Consider the following 14,135-nt stretch of genomic DNA (forward strand, 5'->3'; position numbering starts at 1 on the left):
ACAGAATCCACAAATAATGAGGATTGACGCTATCTATATTTTTAACAAGTTCTCTGTGGTACTGTGGTACTGTGATACACAGCCAAATTGAGGAACCTCTGAATTATATAATTTGTGAATGTGAGGTAGTGCTTTTATTTGTGACAGTACAAAACTTATAAAAATTTCAAAATACATTTAGATTTAATGTCCTGCCCTAATTTTAAAAAAATGTTAAAAGCTATGCCTATGCCTTGTGGTGCAACTGTGGCTGTTACCATTGGTTGAACTTTCCTTGAGGAAATCATTTTTATTCTTTTAACCATAGATAAGCAGAGAGATTTTTAAAAAATCTATGTGATGCTATACCTACAGTTTACACCTTGGGCACATAAGATTTTTCTTCTCTTTCTCTCTGCTGGTTTTGTTTCCGAGTGGACCAACAGCACAACCCTCCAGGAGTTTGTTTCCCCGAGCACGGAGCTGTTGCGAGTTTGCCCCTTCGTCTTTGTGTGCTCAGCTTTTACAGACTGTAAAGGAAATCTGTTATTTGTGAAGACCCAGCAGTCACAGCTGTGTCCCTCACTGAGAGGTGAGGGTACTCATCATGGACCCAGGGCTCCAGTTGTTGTGGAAGCCACATCATGTTAAACATTAAACCGGTTTGGGTTGAAAAGAATGTCAATAAAATAATACACATATTTTGTAGGTAAACAACTTTTTTTTTTTTTTAAGGTCACATTGCCTCAGGTTCAGGAAGAGGCTGGGAAATCAAATATTGAATACAATCAACTTAGATATTTTTTTAAAAAATGAGTCTGCCTCAAATGAGAAAACATGCTAGTGGTCTAGGTCGAGGAAAGAGATATATTAATATTTAATATTTAAAATTAAGATAACGTCATGAAATCAGCCAGCAGTGAAAGATAAAGCCAAGAATAAACAAGCCGTTCTCATAGTATCAAATTCTACCTGCCCATATGTTTTTGTATAACATTTGGGTGAAAGTGAGTCAGTTCCCTTTTCCAACCTGCAGAGACTATCTTTCAATACAGACTCTGCCTATTTATGCTTGTGTTTACAAACTGTATTGGGTTTTGTTTTTCTTTTCTCTTTATTATTATTATTTTTTTTTAGTGGCATTTTCAGGTCACTTTGCTTCAATAACAAAGAAAATTATTTTCAAGTAATTTGTCTTCACCATTTCCTGTATTTGTACATAGTGATTCAGTATTAGAGAAAAGTGCATTGTTTCTGTCATATTTCCAATCTGTGTTGGTGCTCATTTGAGAAAATAAAGTTTTCAAATATGAAAAAAAAAAAAAAATCTATGTGATGGAAGTATACAAAAATTTAGGTTACCACTGCAGAATTAAGATAGGAAAGTACAACTGGAATAATCTTTCAGTTTTTAAAATCAGCTGAGCCTAAAGGAGCAAAGATCAGTGTATGGTGAACGTTTCTCTTTATATTTGATGCTCAGGAGAAATGAGATACTATTCTCCGCCCCCCCCACCCCACCCCCGCCCCAAATTGAAAGGAATCAAAAGATTCCTGGAACATGATGTCTCCCTCTACTTCTTTCAGCATTACCATGATCACAGTTACTTTTCTTACCATTTGCTGTGTTTTGTCTCTCCTGCGGAATGTAAATATACTAGGGACTGTGTTTGTCTTATTTACAACCATGTCCCTGATACCTAGTGCATAGTAAATGTTCAAAAAAGTGTGGTTGAACGCGTGTATTTTGAATGAGAAGGGAAAGGCGAAAGTGAATACTTACTGAGAACTTACTATATGTTAAGCAAATTACTATTCCATTTGTTCCTCACAGACCTTTATCATAGATATTTTGCATCCATTCTATAGATGAGAAAATCAAGGCTCAGAGAGGCTTTGTAAGAAACCTGTGTCACTCCATCAGACATTTTTAGTTGCTAGCTTAGCTTGCATCTCCCCTTCTTCCTTGCCGGTAGAGCCTGAATTATGTTGAGTATATTGCACACCACCTTACCCCTAACCCTCACATGCTTTAGAGAAAGGCATTCCTAGCCCACATTCCAAGTGTACATCCTGACTAATTTAAGACAATCAGGGTGAAGTTGTTCCTTTTTTAAGTGATTAATTTGGGGTTTGACATGTGACTCAGTTCAAACTAATGCTGGGGTTTGGATGTCCTGAAAAAGATGTAGAATTCCTAAGGGGACATTAAAAAAATGTAGAATCTCTGGATTTGATGTTTCCCAGGTATGATGCCTGGAATAAATACAGTCATCTTGTGACCTGAAATAGCAAAGTGGAGAAGCTGAAGAACCAGGGTCTATGATGATGTGAATAAGCCTTTAACTAACCTCAAGGTCACTCCACCCCTGAACTTGTCAGATTGGAAAAATCCATTTCTGTATTGTTTCATGCACTTTGAGTCAAGGTGGTATTTTCAGATGAAGACATCCAGATTGACATGAATAGGTAGCTGGGAGTGTCAGGTCCAGATTTTTTCCTGTATCTCACTCAGATGTGTGCTTTCCACTCCACTGTCTTTCAGAAAGTGAAGTTGTTTAAAACAAAGGCCAGAAACTTCTGAGTCCCAAGGGGAGCTGAATAATGGGCATTGTTGTAAACCACTCAGCTTGTCCACTCTAGCTCATTCTTCATACATTTGACAGTAGAATTATTCACTGTACAGGTATATGTGAAGTAAGTACTACGTGATGCTTAAGTATATGTATATATTTTTAATTTGTTGGCTCTGCTGGGTGTTTGTTGCTGCTTTGGCTTTTCTCTAGTTATGGTAAGCAGGGGCTACTCTCAGCTGTGCTGCATGGGCTTCTTATTTCAGTGGATTCTCTTGTTGCGGAGCGTGGACTCCAGGGCACGTGGGCTTGAGTAGTTGCAGCATGTGGGTTCAGTATCGTGGCTCCCAGGCTCTAGAGCACAGGCTCAGTAGTTGTGGCGCATGGGTTTAGTTGCTCCGTGGCATGTGGGATCTTCCCAGGCCAGGGATTGAAGGCATATCTCCTGCATTGGCAGGTGGAATCTTTACCACTGGGCCACCGGGGAAGCCCTTCAGTATATTTTAACTTTTATTTTCTTCTGTAATTGTCCCTATTTTTTCATATGAATCCTAAGTTCTCCGAGGGCAGCATCTGTGCTTTGTGTTTCCATAAGAGTCCACTTGTCAGTTTCTTTTTCATTCTGATGGGTAGATATGCAAAGTGAATTAACTGAAACAGTAAAGGATGAAATTCTAGCTCTCATAACCAAACCTCAAGAAGGGTGGAGTGGGCCTCATGCATGAGTGAACCCCAGAGTGGTCTGTAACTCATACACAGATCCAGGCTCAACAGCCCAGAAGGCTTTGCTTGGAACTTGATGCCTCCAGGTTCCCTTCCTTGGCTTGGAACCTGGTCATCGGCCATTTCCACATCAGAGGCACACCCACGAGAAAGGTGAGACTGTTCTTTGGCTTCTAAAGAAGCACCCTGGAGAAGGTCTTGTGTCACATGCGCCTTCCTGGACCAGTCACTGTGGCTGGGTACCATGATTGGCCCACCCTGAGCTCTGTGTCCACACCTGGGTTCAGAGGGGCTGGATATCTTAAAGGAAAGTATTTAGGACAGAAAGGAAAAGAGCTACCTCATCCTCCCTGGGCTTCTTTCCAGGCTGCTAGGTTCATGTTGTGTAAATAGTGGTCAGTATAAATACCTAGGGAACTTGTGAACACAAACTTGTCTCTTACTGGTCCCAAATGAACACACAGACACACACAGTGTCCCCTTACAAGCTTTTTTCCAGTTTCAGAACTCCATGCAGACACTATGGGCAGAGTTTCTGCACCCGTATTTTAGAGTTGAGACCCATTTACTCCCAAGTCTTGATGTTGACTTTAATGATTGCCAGATAGCATGAACCTTTCTCCGTGCCCCTCCTTCCTACCACCCCTGCCCCCCACCCCTTGAAGGAATGTAGCAGAGAGAGAATTCAACTCACACACATCAGCCTTCTCAAAAGCACACAGCCTCGGCTCCAGTAACATGCCTTTACCTGCCTGCTTTGGGATTGAGGATTCTCACTTTTGAAGCATTTAGCCCCCAACCTTCCCTCTCAGCTCATGCGTGCTCAGTCGCTTAAGTCGTGTCCAACTCTTTGCGACCCTATGGACTGTAGCCTGTGAGGCTCCTCTGTCCATGGGATTCCCCAGGCAAGAATACTAGAGTGGGTTGCCATTTCCTTCTCCAGGGGTCTTCCCAACCCAGGTATCGACCCTTGTCTCTTACATCTCCTGCACTGGTAGGCTGGTTCTTTACCACTAGTGCTACCTGGGAAGATTACTCCCCTCGTAGCCCACTCAAGCCTATTCAATCTCCAGCATGGAGAAGGGAGCACGGTGATCACTGAGCAACTTGGATCCCCCGGGGACGTAGGCGGAACAGGATGATTTCCCAGGGGGCATTGCTCTTCCAGCTGACCTGTTCTCATGCCAAATGCAGGTGAGCCAGGGAAGGGAAGAAACCATCCTACCTTCCTTTTCTTGTTCACTAACTATTAATACTGTGAATAGTGACATGTTGGAAACTGAAAGTGCTTAGTCCAGTTTCCATGTGGGTCTGTCAGCCCAGATAATGATGTGAGAATGCTCAGGGCAGCCCAGAGAGTTTTGATTCTGAGCTGTTAAAGGAGAGTTTTGGTTTCTTTATCTAGTTTATGCAAGGATCACGTGGAAGTTTTATAGCTGAAAAAATGCTTAGTATTAATTTAAAATATGTTAGTGTTGATTTCTTCACTGAAATGCCTGAATCATTTAAGCAGGAGAGAATAATACCTTTATTGATATGGAAATCATCTTTGACATAAAAAATGACTCAGCAAAAGGATTTTCTGCATCTCTCAATGGAAAACAAACCAGAGTATTCAAAAGAGTACACCCTACCTTTTTTCTCCTCTGTATTAGCTTCCCCTTTGTATTGTATTGCTGTTGTAACAAATAATCACAAACTTAGTGGCTTAAAATAACAAAAGTGTATTCCCTTATGGTTCTGGAAGCCAAAAGTCTGCAACCAGTTTCACTGAGCTTAAGTCAAGGTGTCAACGGGGCTGTTTTCTGCGGAGCCTCAAGAGGGGAGTTTGGTTTCCATCATGTTTCTGCCTGGGCTGTGTTTCCTGCATTCTTTGGCTCCCAGCCATCTTCACAACCAGCAGAGTAGCATCCTCAGATCTGTTTCTCTGATTATTTCCTCTGCGTCCTTCTTGGAAGGGCCTTATGAGCACATCAAGCCCACCCAGGGTAATCTGAGACAATCCCCCACACCAAGGCCTTTAATTTACTCACATCTGCAGTGTCATTTGCCATGAAGATAGCACATTTGCGGGATCTGGAGATGAGAATGAGGACGTCTTTGAGAGCTGTTATTCATGATTCATCCTAGTACACCCTTTTTACTAAATTAACAGTATAAATCAAGGGAGAAATGATGAATCAAGGGGCTATTTATTTTAGATTGGTGAAAAATTACTGGAAACATGTAACATATCAGATGCTCCTTGTTGAGCTCCAAAAATTTTTCTTTTAAAAATTTTGTTGCCTCAAAACATATTAAAGAGGTAAAAACATTTTTTGAAGTATTGATAACAATGTATAATAAAATATACATACCTTCAGTATCTTTGCCTATGTGTGTGTATTTGTAAAACCATACCCAGATCAGTATATCAAACAAGTCTAGAATCTCTGAAGTCTCCCTCACACCCTTGCCAGTCAGTAACGTCCCCCCAACCTTAGTAGGCTCTGTTCTGATGGCAACCACTACAGATTTGTTTTTACCTGTTCTTCAACACACAAACGTATGAATTCTTTTGTATTTTGCTTCTTTTGCTCAGTACAGTGTCTTTGGAATATATGCATGTTGATGCAGCAGTAGGTTATTCTTTTTCAAAAAAAAATTGCTGTGAATGCCATAGTATTTGTGTATCCTTTGAATGAATACCCAACTTTTTACACTGCTGCTCTCCCTTTAACGGACATTTGGCTTGTTTCCATTTGGGCACCATAATGAATAAATCTGCTATAAGCATATTTGTAAACGTGAGAAGTTTTTAATGGTTAAAAAAAGAAACCATGTCCTCAGGCACTATGGAAGACTTTGAAATTTGGCTCATCTGTTAAGATTTGGATCAAATATGTCCCCCGAACCAAGAAGTTTTCTTCCATCCCAGTGAGTATCAGTGATTTTGACCTCTGCCCACCCATGTCCATATTTGGTATTCCCCCATCATCTCATCTGGAAAAGGAAATGGCAATGAACAATTTTGGAGGTTCCCTTTGAGAAAAAATGGTTGCATATATACTTCTCTGTAAACATATATGCTTATGTTTGTTTATGCAAAAGGAATTATACTCTACAAAGTGTTCTACGTACTTTGACTTATCGACAACTTTGTTTATAGTTGGATATCAGTATAAAGCATCGTTGTTTTTGCTTTTTAGAAGTTTCTTCCTTTATTTATTTTTGGCTGTATTGGATCTCTTGCTGCATGCGAGCTTTCTCTAGTTGTGCACATGGGGGCTCTTTGTGGCTGTGCACGGGCTTCTGTTGCGGTGGCTTCTCTTCTCACGGGGCACAGGCGCTAGGCACACAGCCTTCAGTAGCTGTAGCGTGCAGCCTCAGCAGTTGTGGCACACAGGCTTAGCTGTTCCAAGGCATGTGGAATCTTCCTGGAGCAGGGATCGAACCCATGTCCTCTGTATCGGCAGGCAGATTCCTATCCACCGTACCACTAGGGAAGGCCCAGCATTGTTGTTTTTAAAGATTATATAGCACAGATGAAGATAATTTATTTAAAGAGACCCTCCAGTTAAAGAACATTTAGATTGTTTTCAGTCTTTTTCTGTAATAGATGATGTTTCAGTGAGTATCTTTATATGTTTTCAGAAACAGTTTAAAGCATCTCCATAGGATTCCTGGCAATAATATTATAGGCTTAATAATACCTACTTTAAATGTTAAAAATGCCACATTATTTTCCAAAGATTTGTACTGTTTTGACCTCTTAACAGAAATATTTGAAAATACCTGTTTCTGATATTCTAGCCAACCTTGAGCATCATCATACTTTAAATATTTGCTATCTGCTAGAGGAGAAAATAATGATGATTTAATTTGCATTTTTGGAGGATAATAGTTAAAAACTTTTTTCTTTCAGTTTTATTGAGATATAATTGACCCAGAGCCCTGTGTAAGTGGGGCTTCCCAGGTGGTATAGTGGTAAAAAATCTGCCTGCAGTGCAGGAGACACAGGAGACATGGGTTCAATCCCTGGGTTGGGAGGGTCCCCTGGAGGAGGAAATGGCAATCCACTCCAGTGTTCTTGCCTGGGAAATTCCATAGACAGAGGAGCCTGGAGGGCTACAAACCATGGGATTGCAGAGTTGGACACTGACTGAGCAACTGAACATGCACGCACACACTGTGTAAATGTAAGGCGTATAGCTTGTGATTTTGACTTACATACTTCATGGAGTGATTACTACAATAAGGAATGCTCATCATATATAGATACAAAATAAAAGAAAAATGTGATACACACATATTCATATACAAACATACACAAATAATGAAATATTACTCAGCCATAAAAAGAAAATCTTGCCCCTTATAACAACATGGATGAACCTAGAGGGTATTTATGCTAAGTGAAGTAAGTCAGAGAAAAACAAATACCATATTATTTCATTTATATGTGAAATCTAATGAACATAACAAAACAGAAATAGAATCATAGATACAGAGAACATTAAGTGGTTGCCAGAGGGGAGGGGTTGGGAGAATGAGCCAAATAAATGAGACAGATTGAGAGATACACACTTTCAGTTCTAAAATAAATGAGTCATGGGATGAAATATACAACGTGGGGAATATAGTCAATAAAAGTATAATATCTTTGTATGGTGACAGGTGGTAACTACACTCATCATGGTGATCATTTTGTAATTATCAATAGTAAGAGTATAATATCTTTGTGTGGTGACAGATGGTACCTAAATTTATCTGGTAATCTTTTTGTAATATATGGAAATGCCAAATCACTGTGTTGTACACCAGAAGCTAACATCATGTTGAGTTGTATTTCTTTATGAAGTATGACTTCGGTTTCTTTTACTTTATATTACTTCTATAAACTCCACTCATAACGTCTCATCCTTTTAAAAAATTTTTTTGGCTGTGCTGGGTCTTTGTTGCTAAGCGGGCTTTTCTCTAGTTGCGGCGAGCAGGGGCTCCTCTCTAGCTGTGGTGCGTGGGCTTCTCATTGCGGTGGCTTCTCTTGACGTGGAGCGTGGGCTCCAGGGCCCACGGGCTTCAGTAGTTGCAGTGTGTGGGCTCAGTAGTTGGGGCTCTTGGGCTCTGGAGCTCAGGTTCGGTAGTTGTGGCATGTCAGTTTAGTTGTTACGAGTTTAGGTTATAAGTTTGATTGTCAGGTGGATTCTTTACCACTAAACCACTAGGGAAGTCCCGCTTCTGATCTTTTTAAAATCAGATTGCTTCATACACATTTTATTTTATTTATGAGATCTAGCTTTGAGATGTACTAAAATTCCTATTTATTGAAGCGCTGACTCATTTGAAAAGACTCTGATACTGGAAAAGATTGAGGGCAGGAGGAGAAGGGGCTTGACAGAGGATGAGATGGTTGGATGGCATCACCGACTTAATGGACATGGGTTTGGGTGAACTCTGGGAGTTGGTGATGGACAGGGAGGCCTGGCGTGCTGCGGTTCATGGGGTCGCAAAGAATCAAACAGGACTGAGTGACTGAACTGAACTGATAGAATTGAAAATTGTTCAAAATCTGAAAAGTCTCAAAGCAATGCATTTTGAGCCACTTTTCCTTTTTTTTTTTTTTTTTTTAAGTTTTAATGTAATTGAAACCTCTCAGTCACATGAAGGTCATTAATTTTTTTGACACACACTCATTTTGTTGTAATCGCTGTCAAAATCACTTTTCATCTTTTCTTCTCTTTTCTGGCTTTTAAAATTTTTTATTCATTAACTCATGCCATCTCATATAACCGTGTTCTACTTGTAACAGGGCTGTCAGGGATGGACTGAAGTTAGCCAAAGAGTTCTCTGGGCAGGTTTCTCTATCTGCAGTTTCATTAATCCTATAACCACTGTAAATTTGACCTTCTATAGTGGGCTCTAAATAATTGTAAACCAGGAGCCCTTTAATCTTTCTTCCTCTCTCACTTCATGGTAGTGAGAATTCTTCCCAGTGTTTTACCTTTGTTGGGTCTCAGTGTTAAGGAAACTGATTTTTCGTGAAAACAAGCACAGGTTTCAGTATAAGGATGTTGCTGTCAGCATCATTTGGGTTTGAAATAATCTAAATATTCAAATAAAGGGCAACAGCTAAATAAATTCATTCATCCATATAATGAAATGTTAAACAGTCATTAATGTGATGATGTAGACCACAGTCTTCAAATTGTACTTCCCAGAACAGTACCATCAGCATCAATTGTTAGAAATGCAAATTCTTGTCCCCTCTCCCCAGCTACTAAAGTGGAGACGAGGTGATTGGGTGGGTGAAGACCAAACACCTTGTATTGTATGGATCTCTTCAAGAGTATGCTCCAGTATGAGAAACACTGGATCTGTAAAGATGTCCAGATTGTAAAGTGTTGACAATGGTTCTCACTGAGTAGGGAGGTTCCAAGTGACTTGATCTTTTAAAAACATTTTATTTGTGCTTTCAAACATTTCTTCAGTGAATACAAATTACTTACATAATTTTAAGATAGAATAAAATAAATATTCTCCATTCAGATAGATTTGGCAGACAAGAGGGACCCATCTGTACCCCTGAGTTTCACTCTCCACTTGGGAAATAGGTTTATTCTTGCTGCCATCAGCAGACTGGTAACTGGAGAGCAGCGTTTCCTTCTAAATCTCTCAAGCAGACAGCAACAAAATTGCTTTGACTTCCTTAGTATGGCTGGAATTTTAAAAAACATCTTGCCAAACATACTCAAAGATAACCGAAGATGAATAAGCCAGAAAATATGAGAAACACAAACTTCAGATCCTAGCACAGTTACCTGCTCCTTTTCCTGTTTCATATTTGGCATGAGATGTTTCTGTATTCTGGGTATGAGGGCAGGTTACCCCATAAACACTTCCTCATCCAGAGTTCTTCTGAAGCTACAGACCCAGCTTCACATCTGAAGGCTACATTTCCTTCCAAGTGGCTGGTGGTACTCATGTCAGGCATGGTGGATAAGCCTGTGCCTCATGCAAGACTCTGAGTTATTATTTGTGTGTAGAGTGGACTCTACACACATGAATATGTAATTGCTCTGTAACAGGTATAACTTCACAGTCACATCAGTCCACAAAATTCAGAGGCACAAGAATATAACTTTAATTTGAAGTAAGTCAGCTGTATGTAGAAGATCATGGCTCCATTTTCTATCTGGAAGAAACATTTAATTTTGTTAAACTTGTGAATAAATTTCTTCATTCTATTAACAACTCAGGTTCTTAGCTTTTTGGATTCTTCAGAGTTAAACAACTATCCCATTAGGGGGAATGCCCTTTTCCCAGGGTTTTTCTTCCTCATTGCCTTCCCTCTCAATTAGTTCTAAATTCCTGGATTCTTAAGCCCCTGCCAGTAATTGAGAGTGAGGAAGGAGTCATCTTGCTTCTGAGTCTCTCTCTCTCTTGGTCCTCTGCTTTCCTTTGGCCCCCACTGTTTACTTGGCATTTGTGTGATACCCAGGGTGTCTAAGTCATGGCAGATCTGTACGTGTGGATCACAGCATTGGGGCCCATGGGGATGCCACAGCCTTACAGAGGTTATAATTTGTTTAAAAATACTCAGTATAAACATTCTGATATTTTTGTATCTGTTTTTAGGTTAAGCCCAAACCCAAGAAGTAGTACAGCATGCACAGTCAAAGAGAGTCAAAGAATGATTGGCTAGGATTAAATAAAAAGAGGCTGCAGTCCAGAAATGGTGGCTCTGTCAAAACAATACTTTGCTAATCAGCATAGTGAATGTCAGAAAGGGGATTTTATTGGAGAAACTAGTAGCTTAATTTATTAATAAACTTAATTACTTAGCATGATGATTCTTAGAAATGAAGTCTCAGTGGTGACATTAAAGGTATTCAAAATATGAAAACTGGCTAAAAATACCTTAGAGAAGCTCCACAGTCTTGTATGAATAGAGTGTAACATTTAGGGAAATGTAAAATCTGGCTTGATCCCTGCTTGGTCCTTTGCCCAGGTATTGGTGTAGGAGGATTTCTGAATGATGCCAATTAGGAGACATAGACTCCTGATTCTGAAGCATCTGCCACCTGTGAACATTTCCTGCAGTGTGGTTGGATCACTGAAAGGGTACAGAGCTAGAATATTATTGAGTTAACAGGAGAGTGTCAACTCTTTGATGACTGCTGATGACTATGCATGTAACAGACAGCTATATGGGTGGCAGAATTTGAGTTGTGGTTGCTTTCTCTGTAACCTGGTGATGAGGATGTAGATAAATCTCACTTCCTCAAACTTCTAGTTATTTTCTAATAAAACAACCTAAAACATTTATGGATTCAGGAGTCTCCCTGTTCTGGGTAGACACAGCATAGCTTTAACACAGTATCAGGATAGATGGCATTATAGTGCTATTGGGCACAGAATGGGTTGAGGTTTTGGAAACAGGACCTAGAAAGAAAAGCTGAAGGAGGTGCCCAATAAAGGAACATTGGTGGGGTATCTCCTGGGTGGCTTACGGCAGTGAAAGTTAATAAAGGGGCTGCACAAACACTATTCACAATAGTAGGACATGGAAGCAACCTAAATGTCCATCAGGAGAGGAGTGGATAAAGAAGATGTGGTACATATATACAATGGAATATTACTCAGCCATAAAAAGGAATGAAATATTGCCATTTGCAGCAATATAGATGGACCTAGAGAGTGTCATACTGAGTGAAGTAAGTCAAAGGCAAATATATGATATCCTTATATGTGGTTTTGAAAATAATGGTAAATATGGACTTATTTATGAAACAGAAATAGAGTCACAGATGTAGAGAACAAACTTTGGGTTACCAGGTAGGGGGCTAGGAGGAGAGGGTTAGATTGGGAGACTGGATTGACATATACACACTATAAAATAGGCAACAAATAAGGCCTTACTGTATAGCTCAGGGAGCTCTACTCTATACTCTGTAGTGGCCTATATGGGAAAAGAATCTAAAAATGAGTGGCTATATGTATACATATAACTGATTCATTCAGTTGTACATCTGAAACTAATATGACATTGTAAAACAACTATACTCCAAGAAAAATTTTTAAAAAAGGTGGGGAGTGGGGGAGGGCAGCACAAAGGGATCTAGCCTTTTCCCTGAGCAAGTGGAAGGGGTCTCTCGAAATAGGGAAACTTGAGTATGTGTGGCTCTGTGGATGGGGCCCACCCAGCTGGCAAAATGTGAGCATGATCAGTATTAATGCAATGGAAGACATTAGGGTTATGTTTTCTTAGGCCTTTGAGCCAACGTGTTAGTAACCGCCAGCACTGTTATTAAGACTGCCATGGCCCCTCAGCACATCTGCCTTTGTGGGTTCCTTCCTCCATGAAAAATTTTTTTAAACAATTACACTTTACAGCTGCATTAGTATAAAGATGAATATGGCCCAAGCTGGGTTCATTATAATATATGTATATTTTTCTTTTGATTTTGAAATAAAAGTTAAATCACTTTTGTGGGTCTCTAAAAGTATCGTGTGCCCCGGGCACTTTGCCAACTGTGACTAATGGATACGGTGTTCCTGGTAACCACTTCCCTCTGTTTTTTTCCAGCAGTTTTCTCCTCTCCTCTCACTTACAGCCCCTTCTGACTACTTCGTTGAACTCTATCCAAATCAGACTTTTTACTGACACTGGAAAGTTGCCCTGTAAGTGGGCTATGTTTAATCATTTGCCAGCTATTTCAATTTAAAAAAAAGCACTCATTAAGTTATTAATTTGTTGTTTTCTAAAATGGATTTGCCATTTTGGAAAAATTTTTACCAACTATACACTCAACAAGAATTTTCTTAAAAGCAGAGAGCTGTAGTTTTCTATGGGTACATGTGCCTCAACCCTAAAAACTTAGTTTTTTCCCCAAATCCCAAATCCAGTTTTTTTGTGTGGGTTCAGGAACCAGGGATTGCAGTTCTGTGGGCTCTGATATCCAGAAAACACTGAATTCAACTGAGTCAGTGTACTTAACTTTCCTGCCAGCCCACCCTTAGGCAACCCCTTGTACTAGTTTCTCCTTGATGGGAAGGTGCTGCCAAAAAGTTGGCTGTCAGATGAAAAATGAAACAAAATAAAACCCCACCTTGTTCCCCGAAAAGAACTATTGTATTTCCTTAGGTTTCTATGTTTGTCTTCTGCTCTCCATGTTGCTTACATCACACTATGTCTGTGTGTGCTCAGTCGCTTAGTCATGTCTGACTCTTTGCAAACCCAAGAACTGTAGCCTGCCAGGCTCCTGGTCCATGGGGTTTTCCCAGGCAAAAATCCTGGAGAGTTACCATTTCCTCCTCCAAGGGATCTTCTTGACCCAGGAATCGAACCTGTGTCTCCTGCATTGGCAGGCAGATTCTTTACCACTGAGCCACCAGGGAAGCCCTGGAAAGAGGTTAAATGGATAAGATTGACTTCTTTAGGAGAGGGGGAATGATAACCCAACTGCAGATCTTGGGCAGATTGAATGTAAAAACCAAAAGTAGAAGTATATTCTTATAATCTACTGGAATATCAAGGATGAACCAGAAAAAAAACCCAACTACTGACATAAGACGTAGGGTGGTATGTAGAAAGTTTGAACTGAGTATATATGAGCCTTCCAAGAACTTTTAAACTTCTAGTGATCGTTTGGCCCTAACTTGCCTCTGCAGTTGCATGTCTCACACGTTGTTCCCTGCGCGTTATGCTCCAGCCGCCTCAAAGTTTCCATTATTCCTTGAGCATTAGAATATGCTCGCTTTCAACTCAGCAGCATGAGTCCCTATAGGGTGCCCTGTCCCTTGACGTTTACTCCCTCATCCTACCACCTTCTCCTCTTCCTTCCAGACAGCTTGCATGACTCGCCAGCCTCTGTGATCCCA

At 40.2% G+C, this 14,135-nt stretch overlaps 1 protein-coding gene across 17 annotated transcripts in view; it reads left to right on the top strand.

The window, feature by feature from the left end:
- Positions 1 to 14,135, top strand: part of GCNT1 (glucosaminyl (N-acetyl) transferase 1) — a 220,675-nt gene that overhangs the window by 63,544 nt on the left and 142,996 nt on the right. Inside the window, exon 3 of one of the 17 annotated variants that reach the window (XM_086415604.1) lies at positions 426 to 9,529. The exons of the other annotated variants lie outside the window; for them this stretch is intronic. Within the exon in view, the coding sequence (XP_086271730.1) occupies positions 426 to 515 (90 nt within the window). The 3' untranslated portion in view covers positions 516 to 9,529. Of the gene's footprint in view, positions 1 to 425; positions 9,530 to 14,135 lie in introns of those variants that run through there. 17 annotated transcript variants of the gene reach the window in all.

The sequence above is a fragment of the Bos grunniens genome, chromosome 8, assembly GCF_055505025.1.
Source record: "Bos grunniens cultivar Pamir isolate PY7600 chromosome 8, Bosgru_T2T1.0, whole genome shotgun sequence".
NCBI classification, from domain to species: domain Eukaryota; kingdom Metazoa; phylum Chordata; class Mammalia; order Artiodactyla; family Bovidae; genus Bos; species Bos grunniens.